The following is a 25,605-nucleotide window of genomic DNA, read 5'->3' as shown; positions in this document are numbered from 1 at the left end:
GTTTAAACATGATGTGTCTTGCAGGTGGAAGACACCCGTACACCGGCTATTAATTGGCAGTGGAGATGAGCGAGGCAATGCTGGATGCGTCGGTCGAATTGTGCAGGAGAATGGGAGGAGAAAAAGACGCAGCGCTCGCGACAGCTTGCTACAAGAGAGTCGCTGTATTAGCGTATCCGGGCGTCCGCTGCTCCAGCTGGTCTCGTATTACGGTCTACTCGGGGGTCACCGTATGCGAGGCCACAGAGGTGATCAGAGGCACGGCGAGGACGAAAGAGTGAAAGAGAGGCGACGGCAATTTTCCTAACGCAATATTCCTGTTTCGGGACAGAAGAAAGGAAAGAAAGGAAGGCCGCCGGCGCCAAAGGAACGGCGACGACGTCGTCCCTGAGAGAACGTCTTCGCGGCGTCGAGGGGATGTCCTGGCGCTTCTCTCGGGCCGGGGGAAAATAATGCATGCGCGGACGACGACGAGCGGATCGCGCGCGGCCGGCGAATTGGGGACGGGCCGGCGGCCAAGGCGTCTCCTTGCTGCTCGTAAATATTCCATTGAGGCGCGCACACGCCTCAGCCGTTGCTGTAGGGAGCCCCAGCCAGAGGCTCAAAGGGCGCGCGCAGAGACCACCTCCACCCTCCACTTCCGCTTCGCCGCGGGGCGCGAGAACAGTGCGCACATTCTCTTGGGCCCCTTAGCACAAACACCTCCTCCGCCCCCCGCCCCCCCCCCCCCCCTCCTCCTCAGCCTTTCCACCCTTTTTTTTCCCTGCCGCGGCTAGAAAACAGGACGCCGATGACGACATCCAGGCCGCATATTCACGCTCGAGGCGCTGCCGTCTCGTGGGGCATTCTTAGCTGTCATAAGAGCGAGCCTCCAATGCGCCAGCTTTCGTGCCTCTCTGTGGAAGAGATAAGTGCAGGTCGTCTCTGATGGAGCGAGAAGGCACTCGCGAGGGCGCATGCATAATGCATAACGACGACGCTCGGTCGCGGAGGGTGTGCAAGTCGCCAGCCGACGCATTTCGCTTCCATTTAGAGACCCCCCTAAATGCGGAGTGGTTTCTGACAAGTGATCACCTCCTGGCGAGCGAAGTGTATATATGGATGCAGAGTGCTCGTATTTATTATCCCTTCTGCCTCGATGAATTTCGTGCCGAGCAACCAGCTTCGAGCCGAACTACGGATTTCGGGCCGTTATTTCGAACGCCACGTGCTCCCGGCGGTTGCGTGTGGATGTCAGCTCTGTTAAGAAAGTGACTCAAAACGCAATACCTCTATATGCGCAATACGCGGTACAAATAAAAATTTCGCAGGTGATCAGTACATGACTTGCGCTGCATATACATCGGAACATTAGTTTTTGGCAGCATGCTGCATATGATTGTGGTATCGCCTAAGCAAAGAAATGAAAGAGGCATTATTTTCATTTCCTAATCATTTATTATGTTGCGGTACATTCCTTTTAGGTGACTAAGAGACCATATCACACATACGCATATTTTGACCGACGTCACAAAAACGCACCCAATAAGCCAGACTGGAAAAGAAAAGATGCCAAGCAAAGCCTGCGGCCTTAAGCGGCCATATAGCAGAAAATATGGATAATTTCCGTCGTTACACCATGTACACCACGTAAACCATTGATATTGAGGCCGCTTCAAAGCGTACAAAAAATTAATCAATTTGCGCCAGAAACTTCGACCATAACAAGAAATAAAAGCGTGCAAACGCCGCCGCTGAAAAAAACAAACAAAAGAAACAATGGCTTGCTCCTCTCGCGAGCAGCTGTTGACGTTATTTAAAGGGCAAGCCCTGGAGCCCACGCTCACGCGATGCTCGCAGCCCAGCCACACACTACGAGCTTTGCACAACTTTCGTTACGATAGGATGATTTGCCATTTCCAAATGCTGGGCTCTAGTCGTAAAAGGCCGAAACACGGCCGAGACTATAGGCTCCGTCGCCCGGCCACCGAAGAGGAAGATAAGGCCTATAGAGAGCCCTCGCTCCTTTCCTTTGAGACAGGCTAAAATAAAGGAAGGGCAACGCGGAGACAGAAAAAAAAAAAAAGAAGAAGAAGAAAAGAAAAAGGGATGATAGGGAAAGAGGGCTGCTGAGTGCTCTTCAAAAGCTCCTCCATCGCTTTGTGAAGCAATGTGCAAGCGGAACGTACTATACATATATATACCGGGAAGAAGCAGGGAATGAAAGCAGCAATTTCCGCTGGCAGTCTTCCTGCGCCCAAGAAGCGAGACGGAGGAGCGAAAGAAGCAAACAACACTGAAATGAAAAACGGAGAGAGAGAGAAAGAAATAAAATTTGTGCCGGCGTTTGCAGGGTCGTTGTTGTGACACGGCAGGAAAAAGAATTGACCCCGGCGGTCGATTTTTCTTTCCCACTGCTACTGCTGCTGGCCGCTGCAACTAGGCGCACCGCCGGACCACGCACGCCGCGATCAAACGAATGAAAAGTAAAGGGAGGCGAAGAAACGGAAAGAGAAGATAGAGGAGGAGGTTACAACACCGGTCCGTTCGGCGGCAGCGCAGCCTCCTCCCATTCGTCCTCTTCCCAGTATTGCGCCGCACAGCCGCCACCCTGTTTCTAGTTTTACGGCCGGCCCTCGAGGACGGAGGTGCAGCAGTTCCGCTCTCAATGCAGAGGAGAAAGAACGCAATTGAGGAGGGATCAGAAACTCATCGGGCGACGCAGGACATCGTGCGGCAGTGTACTAGCTTGCAAGGCGTTGCGGAGCAATTCCTTTCCCATCTCCTGTTTTCTCCCGAACGAACTCTTCCAGGCTAGCAAGCAGATTGCGTTGGGACCTCTCTCCTGGGCTTGAACGCGCTGTTGCGGCGGACTGGACGCGTTTTTCTTTGTTCACCAGGGGAATACGCGCACAGGAGAAAACCTTATTTTCCGCCGAAGCGCCCATGTCATCAAGCAGAAAATGAGCGAAGCTATACATATCTGGCATGCTGGCTAGCAGCGTTGTTTCGGGCGTGAGAATCACGCCATCTGACAGAGAAGCAACGATTCCATTCACAATTACCTTCCTTCCGCTTCCAATTACACTGGCCTTGTGGACGTTTAAATAGAGCTAGAGCTGCTATACGCCTGCCTCATCTTACTAGAAGTCTCAGAGAGCCCATCAAGCATGCCACGGTACCGTTTACTGTTACCGTTTAAGACGACGGGGAATTTTGGACACTGAATACGGCATTGAGGTTCAAAGGCTGTCCTGGAGTTCTACCATGTTTACGACTGGACGACGCAAATCGACACAAAGGAAAAGAATATAAAGAAACGAATACAAGGATGGCGCGGGGACGGCTGCGCTGTCCTCGTGTTTTTTTTTTTCTTCGCTTATATATGCTTCTTCCGCCTTTTATACGACGAACCAGCTAGCCCTACCGCCGCTGTGTGAAGTGTAGTACAGTGGTTTTCTGCCCTCATGTTTCTTTTTCTTCGTTATATATCTCTACTGCCTTTTATACGCCGAACCAACTAGCTCTGTAAAGGGTAGCACACTGGTTTTCTGCCATTTTTCAAATCTTAAGAAAAGTCTTCACAGATACAACGACACATTTTCTGTCTCTTAGCAGCAATTCTGAGTGATGAAAAGTGAGAAAGTAGGCACGGCGGTAAAGAAATTGCATGCCACCGAATAATTTATTTATTTATTTATTTATTTATTTATTTATTTATTTATTTATTTATTTATTTATTTATTTATTTATTTATTTATTTATTTATTTATTTATTTATTTATTTATTTATTTATTTTTGCTTACTGAAGGCCGTAGTCGAGCCTTAAGGTGCGCCTCTGCGTGATTTTATAAAGATGCATGCCTTGAACCAGGAGTACGAAGGAAGTCCTTAGGAAGAATTCAATTCACGAAACTATTCACTTGAAACAACTGTATATTATAAACTACGAGTTTAACGTCCGGGACGGCATGAGAGACGCAGTTGCGGAGGGCTTTGGATTAGTTTATACCCTCTTGGTGGTTCTTTAACACAGTGCACGCGTTTGTGAAATTATTTCACTAGTAAACATGAACGGCACGACGCTTTGCTACTGATAATCACGCAGCTGAGATGCAAAGTACGGGAACTGCTCTCAAGTGCGCAGCCATGAACCAGGATCAACTCTCACTACGCGCAAATTAGCCGACTGCCTCGAGGATAGAATCCCCAACAAACATCCCACTGAATCTAATCTAAACTCATTGCGCAACGCAAAGGTAAAGGCTGTGTACCAAGACATGCAGTCATTATAAAACAAAAACTGCTGCTGTACACGACGCTAGCAACGGACGGTAGGAATAACGCTTTTTAACCGTGCTTTCCAGAAGAACAACTTCCACGGAGTGGAATTTCCACAGCCACATGGGGCGCACGCATAGCGCGTAAAGCGACGGCATTAGAAACAGCAGCGGCATCGCACAAATGCACGGTGGCCAGGCAGACGGACTAGCCCCCTAATGGGGACCGAAATGCACGCAGCAAAAGACGCGCGAGAACGGAAAACAAGCACGTGCAGACAGACGGCGCTGCGAGGCACGTCGCCGCCGTAATGAGTATCCTTTCTTTCCCCACTTTCCCTACACGCATGGTCGCGCTTCCCTCGTGGAAAACCAAAGGAGTAAAGAGAAAATAAATAGGGGAAACTAGAACGAGGAAAAGGGCGGTAAGGGAGCTTGCTCGAGACCTGTTCTCACTCGCATGACGGGAGGGAAGCCCGCGGCATCGTCCCTATGCCGACGGCACGACCGCAGGGACGGACAGGCTGTGTGAAGCCGAAAAGAAAGGGATATGAGGGAGGAGATGAAAAGTAATTAGGGAAGTGTGTCCAGACCATAATGGAAAACGAAAATCTACGCGAATACGCCTCCCTTTATAAGCTCCCCACGGCAGCCGCTGTTGCCACCATGGTTCCGACGTGTCCTTTCCCGCTGCTGCCCCTACCAGTGACTGCTCCGTTCATTCCCTATACGTTTTGTATCCCCTTTTGCTCCCGCAGCGTCTCCTTTGCAGCTGTCGGTCCCGCTGCCTTTATTATCCGGTGTCGTCTCCCCTTCTTCCCCCGTGCATGCGTCAACCGTGCCAGCACTGTCATCGCGGCTGTTTCCGCAAAGACGTAGAGAGGATAGCGAGATTAGCACTGTCAGCGCGCGAAAAAAGCACACACTTTTGTATGTGCCAGGCTTCACTGTGCGAAAACCGACGAAGGCATAAGCTCGGCGCGACAAAGAACCGCGCAGCGGGCACACAGCATTGGTGACCTTTGAGGCAAATTTCATCAATCAATAGCGCCGCCAGAAATACAATCGCCATCCTCATCATCGACACCGCAGGCACCAAAAAAATTCCCTCTTAATTCGGCGAGCAGCGACAAAAGAAGCTGCGGCGAGCACTGTTGACAAAGCGGATGCACATTACACAAGCCGGCGCGAATACTATGCGCGGCGTGAGAGACCCGGGATACGGAGACAACCGCGCTCCATTTTATCTCGCCCGCTCTGACAAAAGCTCGGTCCGAATTGTGCCTCCGAGCGGGCTCTTTTCTTCGTGAGTGCACAGCGGCTGCAGCAGCAGCGGCAAGAAGGGCAGCGCGCCAGGCGGGGCTAGCGCGCGGGGCCGGAACCCGCACAAAGGGAGACGAGCCAACCGCACGGCCAAAAGACCCACGGCGGCAACCGGGAGCCGTAGACAAAGCATTCGGACCAAGACTCCAGTGTACTTTCGATGCTTCGCGGGCCGGCTGTATAAGGAAAGGTAAGGTTCGACTCAACTCCCCCGCCGAGAGAGTTCTATATGTAGTATGAAATTCGACCATGCTACTGAGCATCACTCCTGCAAGCAGGAATATAAAGCGCCGACTTAGGGTAGTTCAGCTAGCTAGTACACAAACTGCCGCGGAAAGGGGTGAATTGCGTGCTTATAGCGTTAGTGTTTAATATGGAATGACACAAATCCATAAATGAGTAAAACTAAGTATGATACTCAGCCTTCGCAAGGTAAGCTTGATCCGTTACTGACGAAGGAAGTGTCTGTTAGCCTCTCATGTACATTGTTGACAACGTAGGCAGTACTCAACGTGAGCAACGCCACATACTCATGTCATCCACTAGTTCAGGATTTAATGCATGGCAACGTCTAAGTCACCAGAATAATCGATTCGTTTCGTTATAACTTATAAAGTTGAATGATAAGTTTTCATGTACGAGGCGACTCACTTACATTTGCATCGCCCTAAGGCAAGCAAAGGCAGTCTCGTCATACGGCTTTATTTTAAGTTAAGGTTCCACTATGCACAGACACACAAATATTTAACTGGCCTACGTACCAGCCGCATTTGGGTTGATAAAACTTGCAGGAAGGTCAAAGATTTTGGCGGTTGTACGTCTGGATCCCATCGGACGGTTAACGACACAGAACGACCACATCGGCATGACATGTCGCCTCAGAAGAAGACTGCTCGTTCGAGAACCTCAAGCTGTCGTGGCACACGATTGGCAGCTTAACCGTACAGCACTTGAAGGGGGTTGGTTAAAGATAATGCATTCAAGAGCGACGGAAAGCTTTTAATAAATAAAAAACAGCAGTTTGTTTTTTTTTTTTACCCGAAGAAATGACGAAAACTAAAACAAAACAACGCGTTCACAGCAGGTAGCGACGCAACAGAAACAAAACACTGAGACTGGGTAAAGTAAACTAAACTCTTCCGGCGACACTTCATAACGAACGCCGCGGTAACGTCCTCGCAAAAGGGCAGGAAACTCCAGGCCCAACCTTCGCGGCAGATCACCCAAACGGCAAATCCACTGTCAGAAGGCAGGGAAAACCGTATAGAAAGGGGGGGAGCGCAAGGTGGAAACAGTATAAATGGGGGAGCAAAATAAGTATCTGGCTTCAACACTCCGGACCCACGCATTTGCATTTCAGATAAGGAGCCAGACGACGGCGCAGCCTTCAGCGCTGCGGTGGAAGAGAAAACGAGAGAAAAAAGAAACCCTGAAGAGAGAGAGGACGATGTTTATCCGGGGAAGCAAAATATCAGAGCTCTTCCAGACTCGGCTCTTTTGGCCGGGGCACGACGCGGCTGAAGGAAAAAAGAAAAATGAAAAACGGAGTTCGCGTTTGACTGCGTAAACAGTCTGACCTATGCAGTCAAGTCTGCAGTGGGTTCCCTGGGACGGGAGGGCGGTAGGCCGAAAGCGAGCAAGCGCAAAAAAGGAAAACTCCTTTTTCTCTGACCTGGGTATAGCGGTGTTCCCCCGTCCGCAATCCCTCTTCTCCCGAACACTGAATCAGGCACGCGTAGCTCGTATGCGCTTCAACGAAAGAGGTTTGAGGTAGTGAAGCTTGGCCAGAGGCAGCGACTGCGCATATAGAATACGTGGCGGCTCGGAGATTTATGTACAACGTCGCCAGTCGTCCGAACTAAGAGCCAGTGATAGGGATACGGAAACTTAGGCCGCCTGAAACCGCCGAAATACAAGGCGGAGAACAAAATGCGTAAAAGGGGAGAGCGAGGCGTGCGAAGACGTAGGCTGTGCCGTGGCGCGGCGTCACTGACTGCTACCACCGCGAAGCGGAGTGGGCGTACAGTCGATCACACACACACAATAATAATAATAATAAGATGCATGGTTTCTTAGATGTCTCTTAAGAGGAGAATAAGATTGGGATGGAGTGCATTTGGCAAGACCTCATAGATTATGACTAGCAGCTTACCGGTATCGTTAAAGAGGAAAGTATACAACAGTTGCATCTTACCTGCACTCACCTATGGGGCTGAAACGTGGAGGCTAACCAAGAGGGTTCTACTTGAGTTTAGGGCAACGCAGAGGGCTACGGAACGAAAAATGGTAGGGGTAACATTAAGAGATAGGAAGCGTGCAGAGTGGGTCAGAGAAATAACTCAAGTTACTGACATTCTAGAGGAAATTTAGAAGAAATGGGCATGGGCAGGACATGTAGTGCGGAGAGAGGATAACCGATGGTCGCTTAGGGTAACAAACCGGATTCCAAGAGAAGGAAAGCGTAGCAGGGGTAGGCAGAAAGTAGGTGGGCGGATCAGGTTAAGACGTTCGCAGGGGTAAAATGGATGCAGCTAGCACAGAACCGAATTAATTGGAGAAATATATATATTTATTATTATTATTATGGGAAACACTTTGCTTTCTTAACCAAGTCTCATATCTCGTCTCTCGAACTGCATCCACGGAAATTTCGCTCGTCGCTCGGAAGTCACCTCGCGATCAGCCAATGAGACGTCCGCTGGCAGTTCCAGTTTAACAAAGCTCTCTCGCTCTCTCCCTCTCCACCCTTCTTTTTCCCATGATTTGTCTTCACTGTAGGAAGTAAGAAAGCGTGGTTACCGGCTCTGCCGGTGCACCGCCGCCGTAAAGAAAAGTTTCCTTTTGCAGTAGCTGTGAAAAATAGGCGCAGAATTAACAAAATAATGTTTACTGCTCCTCTTCGCAAAATTTAAATAAAAGGAACAGTCAGCTGGTCGCAGACGAAGTGCGAAAAAAACATTTGGCGTGAGCTATAGGAGCGGGATCACTGCAGGGCGTGACGACTGTCGATCTGTGAGTAGGGGGGAGCCTACACGCATGCGCAGCGGCGCTCGGGCGCTCGAACCCCTGTGCCGTTGCGCTTCAGCGGAGGGCGCTGAAAAAATCCTGGTTCATTTGCGTAGCTTTCCCACTTGCAAGCAGATGGCGGCCACAGATTACGGGTTTTTTTTTTTCTTTTTTTTTTTTTGCCAAGCCTGAGTGCGTAGGAATCGCACGAATGCACATATCCGCTGGTGCACGTCACGTATATGTCGCCGTAGTTTGCATCATGGCTTAGTTTGTTTTGCGGGGTTTAACGTCCCAGCGCTACTCAGGCTATGAGGGGACGCCGTAGTGGAGGACTCCCGAAAATTCGACCATCTGGAGTTTGAGGCTTCGCCGCTAAACGACAGAGGCTTCGCGAACACGGAGCTCGCACTTTGGCAACACATACCGCAACGCGGCGCTACAGAAAGAGGGTCAAAGCGAGGCCGCAACACGAGAACGGAGAAACGACGGCTTCGCTGAACAGGGGCTTTAATCTGCTCAGAAGGAGAGTAAAACGGAGATTGGGGGGACACAGAGGGTGAGGGAAAGGGGGTGCAAAAGAATGGCGACACGACAGCACGGCAACTCGCGGACCACGAAACGAGATCGACGAAGGAAATATGATCAAGAACGCCGAACAATCAGCGGAGGGAACCCGCCACGGCCACCGATATCGGCGCGCGACCATATGCGGTTAGCGGCCGTGTAAACACAGCGGGGACGATCTCCCCGACCTGGGAGAAAATTGGCGCTCCAGCGCGGGCGCCGAATATGTCTGTGTACTACGTCTGCAGGAGCATGACGCGCGTGGGCGCCTGTCCTGTCGAAAAGGAAAAAAAAAAAAAAAAAACGAGTAAGAAAGAAGGTGGATTGTCCGCGTACAGCCGTGTGTGGTGGATGTTTGCCGCGAAGAGGAAGATGAGGAAGCAAGCAGCCCAAGCCCGGAACCCGAGACAAAATTAATTCGGTCGCCAGAGAAGGGACGTGCGTAATGAAGGAGCGCACGCCGACGGCGCCTCCGAGAAAAGAGCAAAGGAGAAAGAGGGAGAAAGAGGGAGTGAGAGAGAGAGAAAGAGTGAGACAGAAAAAGAAGAAAGAAAACGCTGAACGAAAGAACAACAATGTACAAAAAGGACACAGCCGGGTTCGCGTGTCATGACGTCAGCTTCGCAGGGAGCCGAGAGAGCTAATTAACTTGTTCGTTAATTAGCACTTTAAAGGCAGCAGCCACGACAATATTATGCAAACTCGCTTTGGCTTTCTCCAACAGACGGGGCGTTCAACGCGCCCGCGCGTCCTCTCGCTTTTATTTTTGCCCGTGTTTTCCTCGCTTCTCTTCAAAGCAGCGTGCAGTACTTGATCTCGTATCATGCTCTGGTGCTCAGGACTGGTACCAGCGTGTTTGCACACCAAAGCACCAATGCAATAAGCGATCGATGCAGTAAAGAGCGGCCATGGAACAACAAAAAGTGATGCCGCTTGAAAAACTGGGTCTTCGCGCGTCTGGCGCGTTTCGGCAGAGAAGCGAAACGTATAAGGCGCCCGTGTGACGTCAGTGCACGTAAAGCACCTATTGTGGTCAAAATTACCCATAAATGTTTATTACGGCGCCCCTTACAGTATGAGTTGATTTCGGATGTTAAATCCCATAAATCAAGCTATTACCCCCCCCCCCCCCCCCTCCCTTTCTTTTCCCCGCAGCACACACACCCACACACAGACATACTCGCTTTGCTGGAAGGAAAAGAGTGTGTCTGTTCTATCATTGCATGACAGAGCTCCAAAGGCGTCACATCCAAACACCCAAGCTGCAGATGATTCAGAAGAAAATGGAGCTATAGCTATGACAGTGTCTCCCACTTATTTTAAGGCGATATAACATTAGAGCGCATGTCCGCCGAAAACACCGGCATCGTGAAAACAAAACTCCCTGACTGGTCAACACAGTGACGACGTCACCAGTCGTGACGTCACTAAAATAATCAGCCCGGCTAGTTGATCGGGCACGTTATTTCTAAGCCACGAAAGAACGCTCGTTCAGTGGGACAGTTCAGAGGCCTAATGGACCACCTCATACTTTCCAGCAGAGAGCGACCATACTTTAGTACATTATATCAACACTTATTTGTAAATAGAGCACTAATTAGACCTCCTAATAAGCGTTGTCTAGTAACATCCCTATTTAGCTCTGATACTTCGCGCACTACTCATCACGAGCTATTAACAGCACTAATTATCGCTACAAATGCAGACCATAACTTAGCAATGGCTATATATATATATATATATATATATATATAGGTCGACGTCTGGCCGTCCAAACCGTCAAACATGTAAGTGCGAGTCCGTCTGTAGTGTGCGCAATTATACAACATACCTAGCCTGGGTGCAGGTAACGAGGCTTGAAAAGTATATTAGTTAAAAAATACTCAAACAGACACGGCAGCCAAGCAAAAATGTTGGTCCTTGTATCTCAGCCTTAGCAACTTTGGCTTCAGTTGCTTTAGCAACAACGTGTCGGTCGACATTCCTAAGATGTTGTCAAACCGAAGGCAAACCCAGACAAATTTTCGCTATCACTGAACGGCAATAATAACGCTGAATGTAAATTATTTATCACATATTGTATAATATGCTAACTAATGCGATAAGCAGTTGCTAGGGTTTTCTTACGAAGTACCGCGACATTTATTAAAATGGATAACACACACACACACACACACACACACACACACACACACACACACACACACACACACACACACACACACACACACACACACACACACACACACACACACACACACACACACACACACACACACACACACACACACACACACACACACACACACACACACACACACACACACACACACACACACACACACACACACACACACACACACACACACACACACACACACACACACACACACACACACACACACACACACACACACACACACACACACACACACACACACACACACACACACACACACACACACACACACACACACACACACACACACACACACACACACACACACACACACACACACACACACACACACACACACACACACACACACACACACACACACACACACACACACACACACACACACACACACACACACACACACACACACACACACACACACACACACACACACACACACACACACACACACACACACACACACACACACACACACAAACACGCGCGCGCACGCACGCAGGACAGAAGTGGGAATGGTGTTGGTCAATTATTTAGGGGAATCCCCCAAGGTAGAGTAGATTTGTAATAAGGAAGTAAATACTCATTGACACTTCGAGTTACAGAGCAATTCGCTATCGGCCTACCATCTGTTCTGTTGACCGTCCTGGTTAGCTCGGTTGATAGAGCGACTGCCCCGGAAAGGCGGCGGTCCCGGGTTCGATCCTCGGACGAGGACGAATTTTTATTTAACTACAAAGTTTCTGAGGAAGCTGTACAGCTTTCCTTTGTAGCCGTAAGCTGAGCTTGGGTGGATGTCAATGAGTAATTACTCCCTTAGTAACCTGCTTTAGGTACTTCCGTCCCGTGATTTTCTTCACGGCTTCTTCGACGGATACCTTTGAGGCCGCCCTTCATTTCGTCATGTGCAAAGCGGAGTTCCTTCGTGGCTAGCCTCCTTCCTTCCATCTCCAATTGAGACGAAGCCGGACATGCCACCCAGGAGTTCTCATCACCTTCAGTATTTTTCGCAGAGTAAATCGCCATATCAGTGGGCGGCAGAAGGGAAAGACTGAGGTCATTTCGACAGGCTCTGGCCTGCAGAGAACTCAATTCGGCCGATGACTCTGACCAGCACATCAAGTTTTGAGCCATACTTCAACCGCACAATAAATTCGAAATCCCGCTCTAAGTTATTTCAGCATATTAGTAAAACTTTAAACACCTTGCAGAGCCACACCGAAGACAACAGCTAGAAAGAAAGTCTATACAGCCATAAATGAGCAGCGCCTGTGACGGAATTTACCTCCACATCACCCCCCCCCCCCCTTCAGGTGGTCGAAATTTCCGGATGCCTCCACTACAGCGTCTCTCATAGCCTTAGTGGCTTTGGGTCGTTAAACCCCACAAACCAAACCAAACCAAACCAAATATCCCCAGAACCGTGCGAAACGGTGAGCGCCAGCATTACGGGGTGCCTGGCGCGTGCCCGGAACGCCCGGCTCCAGGCGCACCGAGTTAGGAGCGCCGAGTGGCGAACCCTCAACGCTCCATGGCAGGTGCCTCTGGAAGGAGCGCTATAGAGATAATTGAATAATGGGTCAGTGGTGCAGGCGCAATTATTCTAATAGTCGATCCGCGGACGGCGCCGCAGGCGTGCTGCAGGCAAAGGGGAGACGGCGTCTCTAGCCGAAAGGCGGCCAAGCGCAGTGCTTCGTCCTCATTAGGGAAAAACGGGTATACCCTAGCCGCCCTTCTTCCCCGCCCAAATATTGCACCGCTCAAAAGCGATGCCCGTGTTGCGGTCGCCCTGCGCTCGAGAAAGAACGAAGAGTTACAAAAAAAAAAAAAAAACACCGATGGGAGCAATTAAAGAAATTCTCGGGCGCAAATAACCCATTTGCTTAAGTAGGACGCGTCTTTCGTTTTCGAGTCGCTGTGGAAACGCACAGGCTGCCGCTTGGCTGGCCACGAATAAAAGCCCATAAAAGCAGCACAGGGAAAGGGATGGAGAAGAGGAAGAAAAGGACAGTAATTGCGGGGACATTTCCGAGACAGGGTTCTTATTCCCTGCGTCTCCACGTTACATCTTTTAATAGCGGCGAAAGTGCACCATGCTTGCTTCCTTGCTTGCTATGCAACCATGGCGTATGGGAAATGCGAGAGAGAGAGAGATAGAGAGAGAGAGCTCATATCGCGAGCCGGAGCCGGTTTCTTTTACATCTGCTCTCCTTTTTAATCAGGAGCAGGGAACAGCGCCAAGATTCGAATGAAGCAAATGTACGCGGACTGGAGAGCGGGAACAAGGCAGCTCCGCCTCGGCACGCTATTGGGAACAAACAGGACGCGTCTTTACAGGAAGCATCTCGGCGGGCTTGCATCTGCGGTATACGCCACTCAGCACAAGTGTGCAACTTCAGATCCTCTTCCCTTCTTGCCACCCACAAAGGGGGAACCGTACACGCGCGCGTGCGTGTGCGCGTGCACGTGCGTGCGCGCGAGTGTGCGCGCGTGTGTGTGCGCGTGCGTGCGTGTAATGTTTGTCAATATAACGCTCGGCGCTTTCGCTAATGTTATTTGAAAGTTCATATGCCGCCTCCTATTGCTCGTGCGGTGTCGAAACATATTTAAGAAAACTTTCCTCTAGATACACGTGAAGCGCGAATGCTTCAGCAAGGTACCAGCCACATGCCAGCCATGTAGTCTCGCCGTTCGCCACTGCAGCGACTATGCGGGTTCGGCGTTCATGCAGTTGCTGGGCCCAAGGCAGCACGGTCGGAATCCCGGCCGAGTCGGCCGCATTTAAATGCGAGGCGAAATGAAAAAGGTATCCTGCGCTGAGCCATCAGCGCATGTCGAAAAATTGAAGATTTAACTGCTCAACTAGTTGGCTGTCATATATAAAAGGGCATTTAAGAGTAACCCAGACATACACAAGAAAGCAGCCGCGGTGTCCTCTTTCTTGTGTGTGTGTCTGTTGCGCTTAAATGGCCTGTTACTATGTCCACTGAAAAGCTGCAGGTTCTCGAAACGAATCAGAAGCCCCTTCACTACGGTGTCTCGTAGTCCATATGTGCAGTTTCGGAACGCCAACCCCCGCATACAGATACCGATACCAACAACAGTGCTAATACCAATAGATACCCACTTCGTGCAGCTTCACGTTTGCAGAATCGGTGACAAAGTAGCGCGCATCAACATTCCTGTCACACGTCAATTCCTGTCACCCCATGAATTTTATTCCTCCCCCCCCCCCCCTTTTATGCATACTCGACAGCCTCATTGGTTAGCGTATACAGCACCGCTTGCGAAATTCGTGCAGCGGCACGCAGCGAGCACGCAGGGAACAGGCAAGGAACAAGTCAAACACGAACTCACTCAAAATTGAAACGTTAAGAAAAAAATGCACGTTCGCAACCCCTCGTGCTCTCGTTACGCGCCTAACTAATCACAGCGAAAGGGAAGAGAGTGCCAATGCAGAAACGGTCTGCCATTTAAAGCGAACTACAAGCTGGCGGATTCACTGCAGGACGAGCAGTTGCAGCTCAAAGCTGCGCAACAGCGCCATTCCTTAATTGCGAGCGAGACAGAAGGCAGATGCCCTTCATTTACGGCGCGGCATTAGAGTGCGCACCATTTTCTCATTGAAAACAAGCCCGCACGTAAAAATTTAGAAACCAAGCACGAAAAACGCACTACGCAGGTGTTGCCGGGAATACAGAAACGAACGTAACGCTTATTTGCAAGGTGGGGAAGCCGCGTTCCCGCATTCAGTTTCTACGAGCAATTAGGGAGGTCTGGCCTATATAACCATATGCAATGCGTTTTCCGAGCAGTGCACAGAATTGCGGTGACTGCGATGAAGTTCGCAGAAGGAATCCGGGGTAGCCGATTGTTTCACCGCTAAAAAAGAAGGAAAAAAAAAAAAAAAGGGGGGGGGGGGGGGGGGGGGGTCTCAAAGAAAAGGTTTACGTTTCATTGCGGAAACGAGCTGGCAGCTTCCCGGCCGCAGAAATGCGCGCCGCCGAGGATCGCAGGAAGGCGTTTCGACCAAAGAGCTCGCTACAGTTTATTCCTGCACTGCAAAGCCGCTGTAAGCTCTATTCTGCGGCAGCGATAATTACCGCCACGCCCGTGCGACGGAACGGCTGCGAACGCGTAGTTCGGTCCTGTAGGCAAATTAAGCGCGATGCGAGAGAGCGCTTGAAGTCCTCGATTTAAGTGCGAGCTTCAAAGGGAAGGCTGCAGCTGCGTGCGCAATAGAGAAAAGGAAATTAAATAAAAAACAAAACAGATACTGTAACGGTCGGTTTCGACGAACTCGGCTGCGCTCTCATTACAGAGGGCGACAAGTGAGCGAGAAATGTTCTTTAAAGCAAGCCATTAAAACTGAGTAGCCATTTCTATTCACGGCGAACGCAGAATTGAAAGCCGAAAATGCTCAAGCCGAGATTCGCACTTTATACAATCTCTTAGCAACAAGGATAAGTCACGGCCAGGTCCGTATTATCGTACGCTCAACCAGCGCTACAACGCTGCGCTATCACGATGTGCGCAGTCGGCGCCTTAACAACTGTAACGAAGATCATGCAAGATGAGGAACACAAAAGAGGAGCAGGAGGAGGAGGAGGAGGAGGAAGATGAGGAGGAAAGGCAGGGAGGTTAACCGGTAAAGGGACTGGTTTGCTACCCTGCACTGGGGGAGAGGGGTAAGCGGGTATAAAAGCTGACACGAAAGAAATTAATGAATCGCGTATGTCACGAGGAAGTCGCTCAGTGCACCCCCGCTTGTCTCAGTGAGCCGAAGTTCTCTTTGACAGGGCTCAAAACTTCACCGAACGGCCACTATTTGTCACCGCAGAACGGTGCGGGAGGGCATGCGCGTCCGTACGACACATATCGCACGCTGCCGGACTACAAGGAGGAAAAAAATACGAAACTTGATAAAGCTGCCAAAGAGAGCGCCACACGAAACCGTGTTCCGCGCGCAGAACGTCTGCGCAGGTCTCTTCCGCGAATGTTTCTTTTTTTTTTTTTTTTTTTTAACGTGCGCAGTGCACCAAAACAGAACGATATCAAAGTATTGAAAAATCAAACAATTTAATAGAAAAAGAAAACAGAGGCATAAGAGGAATAAGCTGTATGATTTCCAGGAATGGGATGAACGTCAAGGACGACAAAGGAAGGTATTTCCAGCACCGAATCATCCGGCTTTATCCTTTTTTTGTTTTTCCTCAGTTGTTTTTTTTTACCACACTGTTGTCTCCAGCTGCGGCGAGAGCAGAAGCCCTTAGTTTAATAGAGCCTCGAGGCCTTGTTATGAGTACCCCTCCATTCGAAAATGCATTTTCTTGTTTTCACGTTTTTTTTTTTTCCTCTGAGAAAACAAAAAACGCGGGAAAGGGGGGGGGGGGGGTAAGAAGAAAATGCCGGAGAGAAAACATGATCCAAGAAGGAAGTCAGATCAATGAGCTTTCGTGCGCATCCCTTGATCACGCCACGTCCTCTTCTCAAGATGACTTCGATGCAGGAACTGCCGGGTCGCACGCCAAAAAAAGAAAGAGTGGGTGCCTTGTTATTCCTTGCTAGACGATGCCTACGGGGGAGTTAAAGAAGGAAAACTCTGTATTTTTAAAAGAAGTATTTTTTGGGCCTTGCGGTAACAATAGTTGAAGTGCGTCGAGCGAATGGAAAGCGCCCCACGAGAGACCGACCCCGCGTCTCTGATGAGATGCCCCATCTGCTTCTCTAGCTAGGAGAGTCAAAGCAGCGACAGCGTGGTTAAAAATTATGCTAATCGGTGCTGGGAGCTCTGAAGAACACGTAGCGGTATGGAGCGGCGTAGAATGTGCGCTTGCAACAGAACTGAAGAAGTACCATATATGTCCTCGTGGCATGTAAACAAAGGAAGCTATTAATTTCCTCACCGTTCCCAGAATGAAAAAGTACGTAAAGCTCTCTTTCTCTCGCATGAAAAAGCATGTACGCGTACCCACACGTCGTCCCGTCTTCAAACACACGTGCCGCCAGCTTAACCGCCCTGTTACTCCAATATCAACATAGTGAGGGGCAAGCTAGCAAATATTCTTTGATTTACACTCCAGTGCTTTTCAGCAAACACGTAACCACCGTAAAACGCGCGTAAGCTCGAGCGGCGCGCAAAGACTGAACCTAAACTCGCTAAGCACCCGAGCTGAGCTCCCGCGATCGGCGCGGACCAGGAGGAGCCAAGCAGCACGGGCCTGCCCCTCGCGCTATACGGTGCACCGCTAAACAGAGTGATACACGGCTCTCCAGCTACGCACTCGCGTACACTTCGTTTTGTCGATGCTCGCCCGCAACACGGACGCGCGCAGTTGGGCAATCGCAGAAGTTGGGGAGTGCGCGGTCCGGGGAGAAGATGAGAAAAGCGGGCCCCGAAAGGAAGAAGATGAAGAAAGCGCGCGGGGCGCTCCGAAGCAATCTCGAAGCGCGCGTTGTTGCCCCGATCGATCTAAATATCCATACGCAATACTCGACGCGTGGAAGAGGTAAGGTACGGGCCGAATGTGGGAAGCGCGCGCTGCTTTCACCGACGCGCGCTTTATTCCAACAGGCTGAATGCATAAACGTGCACGAGCGCGCAGCCAAGGAGTGTCAGCGAATCCCGGCCGATTTCTCTGGTACGCGGTGGAGGATGGGGAGAGACGCGTGCATTTTCTCCGTTGCAGCCGGAGGGTCGCTGGCAGACACAAAACGAGCAACGCATATTCGTGATAAAGGCCCTGTGCGTGCAACGCCCTCACGAATAGAACGCCCGGTATGTGCCCCATGGCAACCCTTACGCACGGGAGGGGTGACGGAATGCGTATACGAGCGAAGTCATCACGGCGACAATGATCCGCTCAATTAGCAACGCGGTTGTCTTTCCGCTCATAATAATGTTTCACCACTGTCTCGAATTTCACGACACCGCCTCCTCCTATGAAACTATTAAACCCTGCACACAGAACGCTTGCGATGAAATGCTACATCATCAGCGCTATATGGAGCACCGGTCACAACAACCGCGTTTCTGCGGAGGCTAACGCGAAAACGACCGTGCGCTACGAGATGCCAGTGCGTTAGAAAACAACTTTTTGTGATCGAAGTAATCTGTAGCACTCCCTTTTACAGCCCGCAATTTTCGCTTTGTATGTAAAAAAATCATTGCAAAAACAACTGTACACCGCAACACTAACACTACATATACGCAAATGATGATGGGTAGCTTCGGCGATGAAGTCCGCACCGTGGCTTCGCGCTAATTCCACAAGCTGCACTCTCGACTGAAACCATTCGAGCGAAAAGTACCATGCCTCTGTTCGCTTCTAAGACTGCTGTGATGCATCGAACGTCCGGCCGCGTAGAGAACGCAACTGACCATGCCCGACCTCGGAAGTGACATGTATCAAAAAAAGAAAAAAAAAAGTCCGCGGGCAGTCGTTCAACCGATCTGACACGCCATAATCCGTCCGAGCGACGCTCTATTGCTTCGGTCAGCGGGTACCCGGAAATAAAACAGTCAAACAGGGAACGAAAGTGTGCATCCTCAGTGCTGTACAGGGTGGGCGGCCTGAAAAGTAGACAAGAAAAGGTGGAAAGCTCAGGCTCGGTCAATATTAGCAGCAAGCCGTCCAAATTTACGCTCTGATGAGCCCGAGCAAGAAGCGGCCAAGATGATGTGATGCGTGAAAACTTTACTCCTATTTCGGTGTTTGTTTCAATTTGTTCCCTTCTTATATTCTCCCCTGCGAACATCTCGCAAGCAGTCTTCAAGCCTTAGTTTGTCCGGCATGCGGAATATTTGTGCCTGAAATGCGCCGCAAATTGCAGCCCACTTATGTTCCGACAAACAACATCGGCGAAACGATATTTGAAAATGATTTGCACGGGGCGCGCCCGCTGGCCTGGAGCGCTACCTCAGTAACACATCTTGTTTGCAAGAAAGGAGAACAGTTCTTTTTCTCGACCGCGCACTAAAAATAAACCGACAGCATCAAAGAAAGAAAAAAAAAAAGAACAAGCATTCGTCGGTCTTCGTCATTGCATGTCTCGCAAAATAAGGTCAGTGAAAGCGCACAGTGAGCCCGTTCGCTTCTCCCTTGTGTTAGTTCGAGTAAGCTATGGCTGCTTCGGTTCCTTGAACATAGCAATCTGCATGGCATAACGGATAATAGTCAAGGGCCCTGATTCGGAACTGCAGCGACGGCCGACCTATGGACCGTCGGGCCCGCCCCCTGAACCAGAAATCGGAGTATAGTGAAAAAAGCGGCAGCTGCCGTATGAATCCAAAAGTGCCGACCGCTGGCAGGGGAACTAGTAGCGAGTTAATGGCGCTGGTGTGTTATGTCTGAGCAACCCGAAGGGCGAATTGTAATGCTCTACTTGCCGAGCGCAACAGCACCAGAGAATGAACGTGGCTGGTTTATATTGCTACGTAGTGGTGACGAGGTCGACGACACAAATGAAAGGTCGATGATTGCACTGAAGAAACTCTTTATTGGGCTGACTTGCGCCCGCAAAATAACTAAGCAACTCGGCGGCGGCGATAGCAAACGTGCTCGTCGGTCGTCGGACAAAGAATGCCCGTCACACTCGTCAACGCTCAATTTAAAGGCTGCACAGAACAATCTAGAAAACGTCGCAAACAGCTACCAGCACGGGCTGGAACATTGTGGAAAGACACACGAGTGGCCGGAACCTTCGAGACAGATCTCGGTGCTTCTTGGCCTGCAACAAAAGTGGTAAAGGTGTGACTCGCGACATTGAGCATTAACAAACAAAGATTACGGAACTGATACGCGGTCCAGAATCAGAGTGATAAGCATGTATGCCGGCGGCTGTTAAAAAAACAACAAATACTGTTTTGAAGGTTTCGCGGCAATATATTTAAAAGTTTCAATCATGGTTTGGTTTTTCGTCATTCTATAGGTTTTTTGCTGTGTTTCTATTTGTAGCGTTTTGATTTCTGTGACGGTTCGAGTAAACTTCCAATTCTGCTTTTACGCCACCAGTAATGCTCTAGTTTTATCTTGGTCGCCTCTTCTGTTGATCTTTTATATATCTGAGCAGCACCTTCTGCATCATCCACCAAAGCGTGTAGAGGGCCATATTAGCCGTGCCTCGTCCAAAATGCAAGTTCGGTGACACTCACTCGCCAGCTCCGGCTGTCGCTGCCTTCACAATAATCCGCTGAGCACTTTTGCACGTTTCTTTATTGCCCAGCAATGTCACAGGGTCGTCACCGTTAATGATGCCTGCCAAGCAATACAGGCGGAACGAACTCAAGTGAAATCCATCGCCGTATTATCCTCCTGAGACTCGGTAATTAAATATGGTGTTATATAGTGGACAACGGGACAGCAGGCGTGGCAACCATGGAAGAAGAGCTGGACAAGATCCCCGGCTACACTTAGGGCCCTTGCTGTGCAGTTATCTATAGATTATCCCTAGTGAAAAAAAAAAAAAAAATACATATGAGTCCACAATAACCTCATACAAATTCTCATACTAAACTCGTACTATACTCGTACTAATCTCATATAATCTCATACAACGTATGAGCAATGTATGAGATTGTATGACATTTGCATGAGTTTGGTACGAGAAATATGTATGAGGTTATTGTGACTCATACGGCTTTTTTCACTAGGGATGGCCCATATTGCATCCTTTCCCTGCTCCCGAGGCACGATAAAAAAAAGGCGGGAGTGACTAAGAGCTGGCTTTACAGCGGCGGTAAAAAAGGACAATTAAGAATTAAACAACTTCGTGTAAATATTTGACTACCCCCCCCCCCCCTTCTTCCACACCGAGAGACGCTTCCGTGGACGCCATATTGTCACGTGGTAGTGAAAAATGCCAAAATCAACGGATGACGAGAAAGGATTCACTTACATGAACTTTTTATTGGGGCTAGCTTGCGCCTGCAAAAGAACTAAGCAATGCGGCGGGGGCGATAACCGGAAACCTGCTCGCCGGTCATCGGACTGAGAATGCCCGGTGCACTTGTCAGGCTCATTATAAAGGCTGCACAGCATCCAACAAAAATAAAAAAATAAAAAGCACAATCGACAACATTGTAGAAACATACAGGCGTGGCTTGGAATTTTCGCGATATAACTCGGCGTATTTTGCGCAACAAAGAAAGATGATAACACCCTGTCTCGCGACAGCGAGTACGAACAAATGGTGCAAAACCGTTCCTTGCGCTAAGTGATAAGACCGCATGCTAGCGGCTGTTTGTTGAGAAGCAACAAATAAAAGTTTGAAATAGTTCGTGGCAATATCATAGAAACACAACGAAAAGCTTTCGAGACACTTAGGATCGCGTATATGTCTATGAAAGCGAAAGCCCGATCGCGCGCACAGCGGCGCCCAACTCGAAAACGCGCGCTGCTCTAGGCCATGTCTCGTATGTAGTAAGGTGATTAGGGCGTACAAATGCGGAGGCACATAAATCGACTCGAGTTATCGACTCTAATCGAATCGACTCAACGCTTAAATAGACTAGTAGATTCTTGCCATTCAGGCAGCAGAATGATATGATGAAATCAGCCGGAACATTGAACTAGAACGCTTGGGTCTCTAGGGCACATCTGGCGCCACGCGGAGGCCCGTATGTGGTGCATTAGGAGCGAATTGCGCACCAGAGGCAATAAAGGGACAAAGACCCGGCAGAGGAGCGTCTGTTGTGCATGCCGTAGTCCCACACGCCGCTTCGGTGGCTCGACTACGGCTAGCATCACGGCTGCTATGAAAACTGTTCGCGTGTGAAGTACTCGAACCCGCGACCTTCTTTCGCGCTTGAACACTATACAATACGCATGTTTCAATCCCCGACATTAATTTAGGTTAGGATAGAACCGTACGCGAACAAGGGACTCGAACCCACGATGTTTTCTGCGACCTGAACCCTAGACGTTGCCCGGGGTTCAAACACTAGACCTTAACTTAGGATAGAACCGGCAGTGGTTCCTTGCTTCATCTTCTTATTGGAGATTCACGCAAATGACATCGACGAAGACTGAGACGTTGAAAGATTGAAAATTTATGTGTCAGAATAGCAGGGTTAGAGCGAAGACGGATAAAATTTTAGAGTACAAATTACATGGAGCTTCCTGAGCTCTTCCTGTCAGAAGCTCGCGAAGAGAACTCCTAGATTATCCACAAAATTCTTAACCACTCGGTTCTTCGCCGATTGGGCTGACCCTCTGACGCAACAGTAGCCTGTAGCCACGTAGATGGGCGGGCCCACTGCTCTTCCAGCGGGTCCCATGTGACCCGGCAATACACAAGGGAAGAAAATCACAGTAAATCGCATGCCGACGATGGTATTACCCGACCACGTACAATAGAAGGTAAGAGAAGCGAACTTAAATCGTGTGTCAGCTCTTGCACCGGTGACATGGTAAAACACAGGGCAAGAAAAGCAAAGGTAGTAATCGCCCGGGCCTCGCGTGATCCAGCGAAACACAACTAATTAAAAGCGCAAACGAACTCCACATAGGCGTCTACCGTCTGAGCCTCGAGGTCGACGTACAGACGTAAATGCAGTGATTGGTCATCTGCCCTTCGTGTCCCACAAACGGCGTTGGACGACCAAAACCGAAATGCATTAACCAGAGCAAAACCGTCTCCGCGCCGTCATTTGGACCCTTCGCCTCAGGCCAATAACAGGCGAACGTTTATATCCTCCATGCTCAGCGCATTACTTATGGGACAGCACAGGTGCAACTGACAAAAGAAGACGCAAACGGACGGTCGGTCGCAAATCGCGGTGTTTAGTAACAAAACTTGGTCCATACATGTTTCTGAGTTCGCCTCCGCGGCCCCGACCTGGCGTTTCCTACGCCACCGCGGAACTCGGTTTCCCGAACGGCAAGTTAAGTTCGTTTTCGGCGAGGAGGGAAACTGTTCTCGCGCTGTCTCTGTTTAAATCAAGGAGCACGCACTTTCCGAAGAAACCGAATTCAGGCTTCCACCCAGATATAATTTTCGCGTCGAAAATATGCCACGCCCTTCGCCGAAAGCTCTTAACGATGCGACCGCGAGGACGCGAGGACCGCAGGTCGACGGGAACACCTATCTCGCCCGCTACGTGATGGACTCGAGCTCAGAGACTCTACAGATCCTTTGACCCTCCTTTGATACTCGAACCTTCCACTTTTTCTCTCTATAAAACCACTAAGAATATTACGTCATACTGGCGTCGCACTACGGTCCGCTACCCTTCAGGCTGACAACTTCGATGACAGTTCTGAGGACAAGAATCCGTCGTAAGAGACATAAGCTGTGTTCACATGAATGCGACAGCTAGTGCATCGCATCGCAACCGGTTCCTAGCGCATCGCATTCATGTAAACAGGGGTAATGCGCTAGGAAAGCGCATTGCATTAATGCGCCAAGCAGGGCTGGATTTAGAAGGGGCAAGGCGACTTACCCCTCTCAAACGTAATAGGCGACACCGCGTTTGGCCACCACCACGCTAGACATGATGCGCTAACACGTACACGCTGTCGCATCGAATTACCGTGAGGCGCTACTAAATGCGATGCGATACGATGCGCTACTGTAGCCTTCATGTAAACACGGCTATACTAGGCTTTTGCCTTAAAAAAAGGGAGTCTGCGGCCTCACTGTGTAGCCTGCACCTCTACTCTGTTTACCGGGCTGCCTGTTCAGAGCATGAGAGTGGCAACTTGACATATTACGATACGGAACTTCCAAGTTCTCAACATTGCTGAACCCGTCGGCGCACTCCCCACGCCGAGCATGGTGCGTTGTCACAATGCCAATTTTCGCTTCCTTTTCACTTTCCTTATACCTCCCTTCAGAGCCTCGGTAAGAGCGACAGCTCCCACGCCTTACTTTCTTGCACAACTTCCTGCGCCTGCAACACACCACACCGGAAGGAACTAGCTAAGGGGTTGAAAAGGGTCGCTCACCCGGGATGCCTGATGTCTGGCAGGGAGCGGTTAAGAGCGATAAAGTCGCTGGCCAGGGCGTTGAAGCCGTTGACCTTGTACAGCTCGTCTTTCTTCTTCTCCAGGCCGGCCGGAAGGAAGTAGGCGGCGCCCTGCTCTCCGGGACCCTTGGCCATGGCTTCACGACCCATGAACACGTAGTCGTGCCAGTCCTTTTTGCCGCTCGCGTCCACGGCATTCGCCGACAAGGCGGCCGCCACGGGCGACTGGGCGTGCAACTGCGGAGCCTGTGATCAAGGAGACGGAAAAAAGCACGACGTTTCAGCATAAAGCACGGACAGGGGATGCACAACATTAAGTAAGCTGGGACACTGCACTGGGTAGCAACAACACTGTAAGAGACAAAAACGGCAATTAAGGACAAAGCAGTCAGATATCAAATAACAGCCTTGCCTGACCGCTATTGGGCTTGACAGCACAACGCTGGTTCCAGGCCAATTTGAAGTAGTTTTGTACGACCAAAGTAATTCTGGTTTAATTCGGCAACCAATCAATGTAGTCTGCCAAAAGTTATTCTTAAGAAAATTCTTGTTTAGATTTCCCCTCACAGCCATATTTCATAACCCGTGGACGTATTTACTCATCCAGAAAAGTGAGCCCCTATAAAAGACCAGAGAGATGACAGCGATGAGGCAGACAGCGACCGATTTTGTGTTGTTCTTACACTAGGCATAAATGTGCTGGCATCGCGAGCCAGTCGTAATGTCAACCGTTCTAAGCCGAACGCCTGGTCCGCTCGATGAAACGCCTTGCTTAACATGAGACCGTCATTGTCTGTGTAAATAGTATATGGCGGGGAACTCATACAGAGCACGGCTTGAGCCGTTAGTGCAAGTGGCGATCAGCAACCCCTTAAACCCGCGAAAGAGCATGAAATCAGTCGCGGTATCCGGAAATCCAAATCGGCAATTACAACAGAAGGCGCACTGCAGCCTGTGCGGAGCAAGCCGAGCGCGGTCCATCGCAGAGTGTTTCCCTTGGTCACACGATCGGAACTCAAGATGTCGACACGAATATCTCATTAAACCAAGCTGTTCAGTTTGAGGAGCAAGAAAATGGATCGCGATAATGAGACCCCGTTATATATTCATCGGTTTGCGTCCCACAATGTATCAGGGTTAAGCTGTCAGAGACACGTATACGTCGCACACGTTCACTTTTCAAGATTGGTCCACTAGTCGACACGGAAACTTGCAATTAGAATGGCGGTTGAAACCAGCATTCCTTCGTGCTCGACTATTCCAATGGCAAGCACCAGTAGAAGGT

At 49.9% G+C, this 25,605-nt stretch overlaps 1 protein-coding gene across 1 annotated transcript in view; it reads right to left on the bottom strand.

Moving 5' to 3' along the window:
* Window positions 1-25,605, bottom strand: part of Pgant6 (Polypeptide N-Acetylgalactosaminyltransferase 6) — a 255,036-nt gene that overhangs the window by 75,059 nt on the left and 154,372 nt on the right. Inside the window, exon 3 of the mRNA XM_084602132.1 lies at window positions 24,301-24,566. Within this exon, the coding sequence (XP_084458258.1) occupies window positions 24,301-24,566 (266 nt within the window). The remainder of the gene's footprint in view (window positions 1-24,300; window positions 24,567-25,605) is intronic.

This window comes from Amblyomma maculatum, chromosome 4 (genome assembly GCF_055883805.1).
Source record: "Amblyomma maculatum isolate TAMU_Amacu chromosome 4, ASM5588380v1, whole genome shotgun sequence".
Lineage (NCBI taxonomy): Eukaryota > Metazoa > Arthropoda > Arachnida > Ixodida > Ixodidae > Amblyomma > Amblyomma maculatum.
Note: the sequence above shows the minus strand (reverse complement) of the source record. Positions and strands in the feature narration are given on the sequence as shown.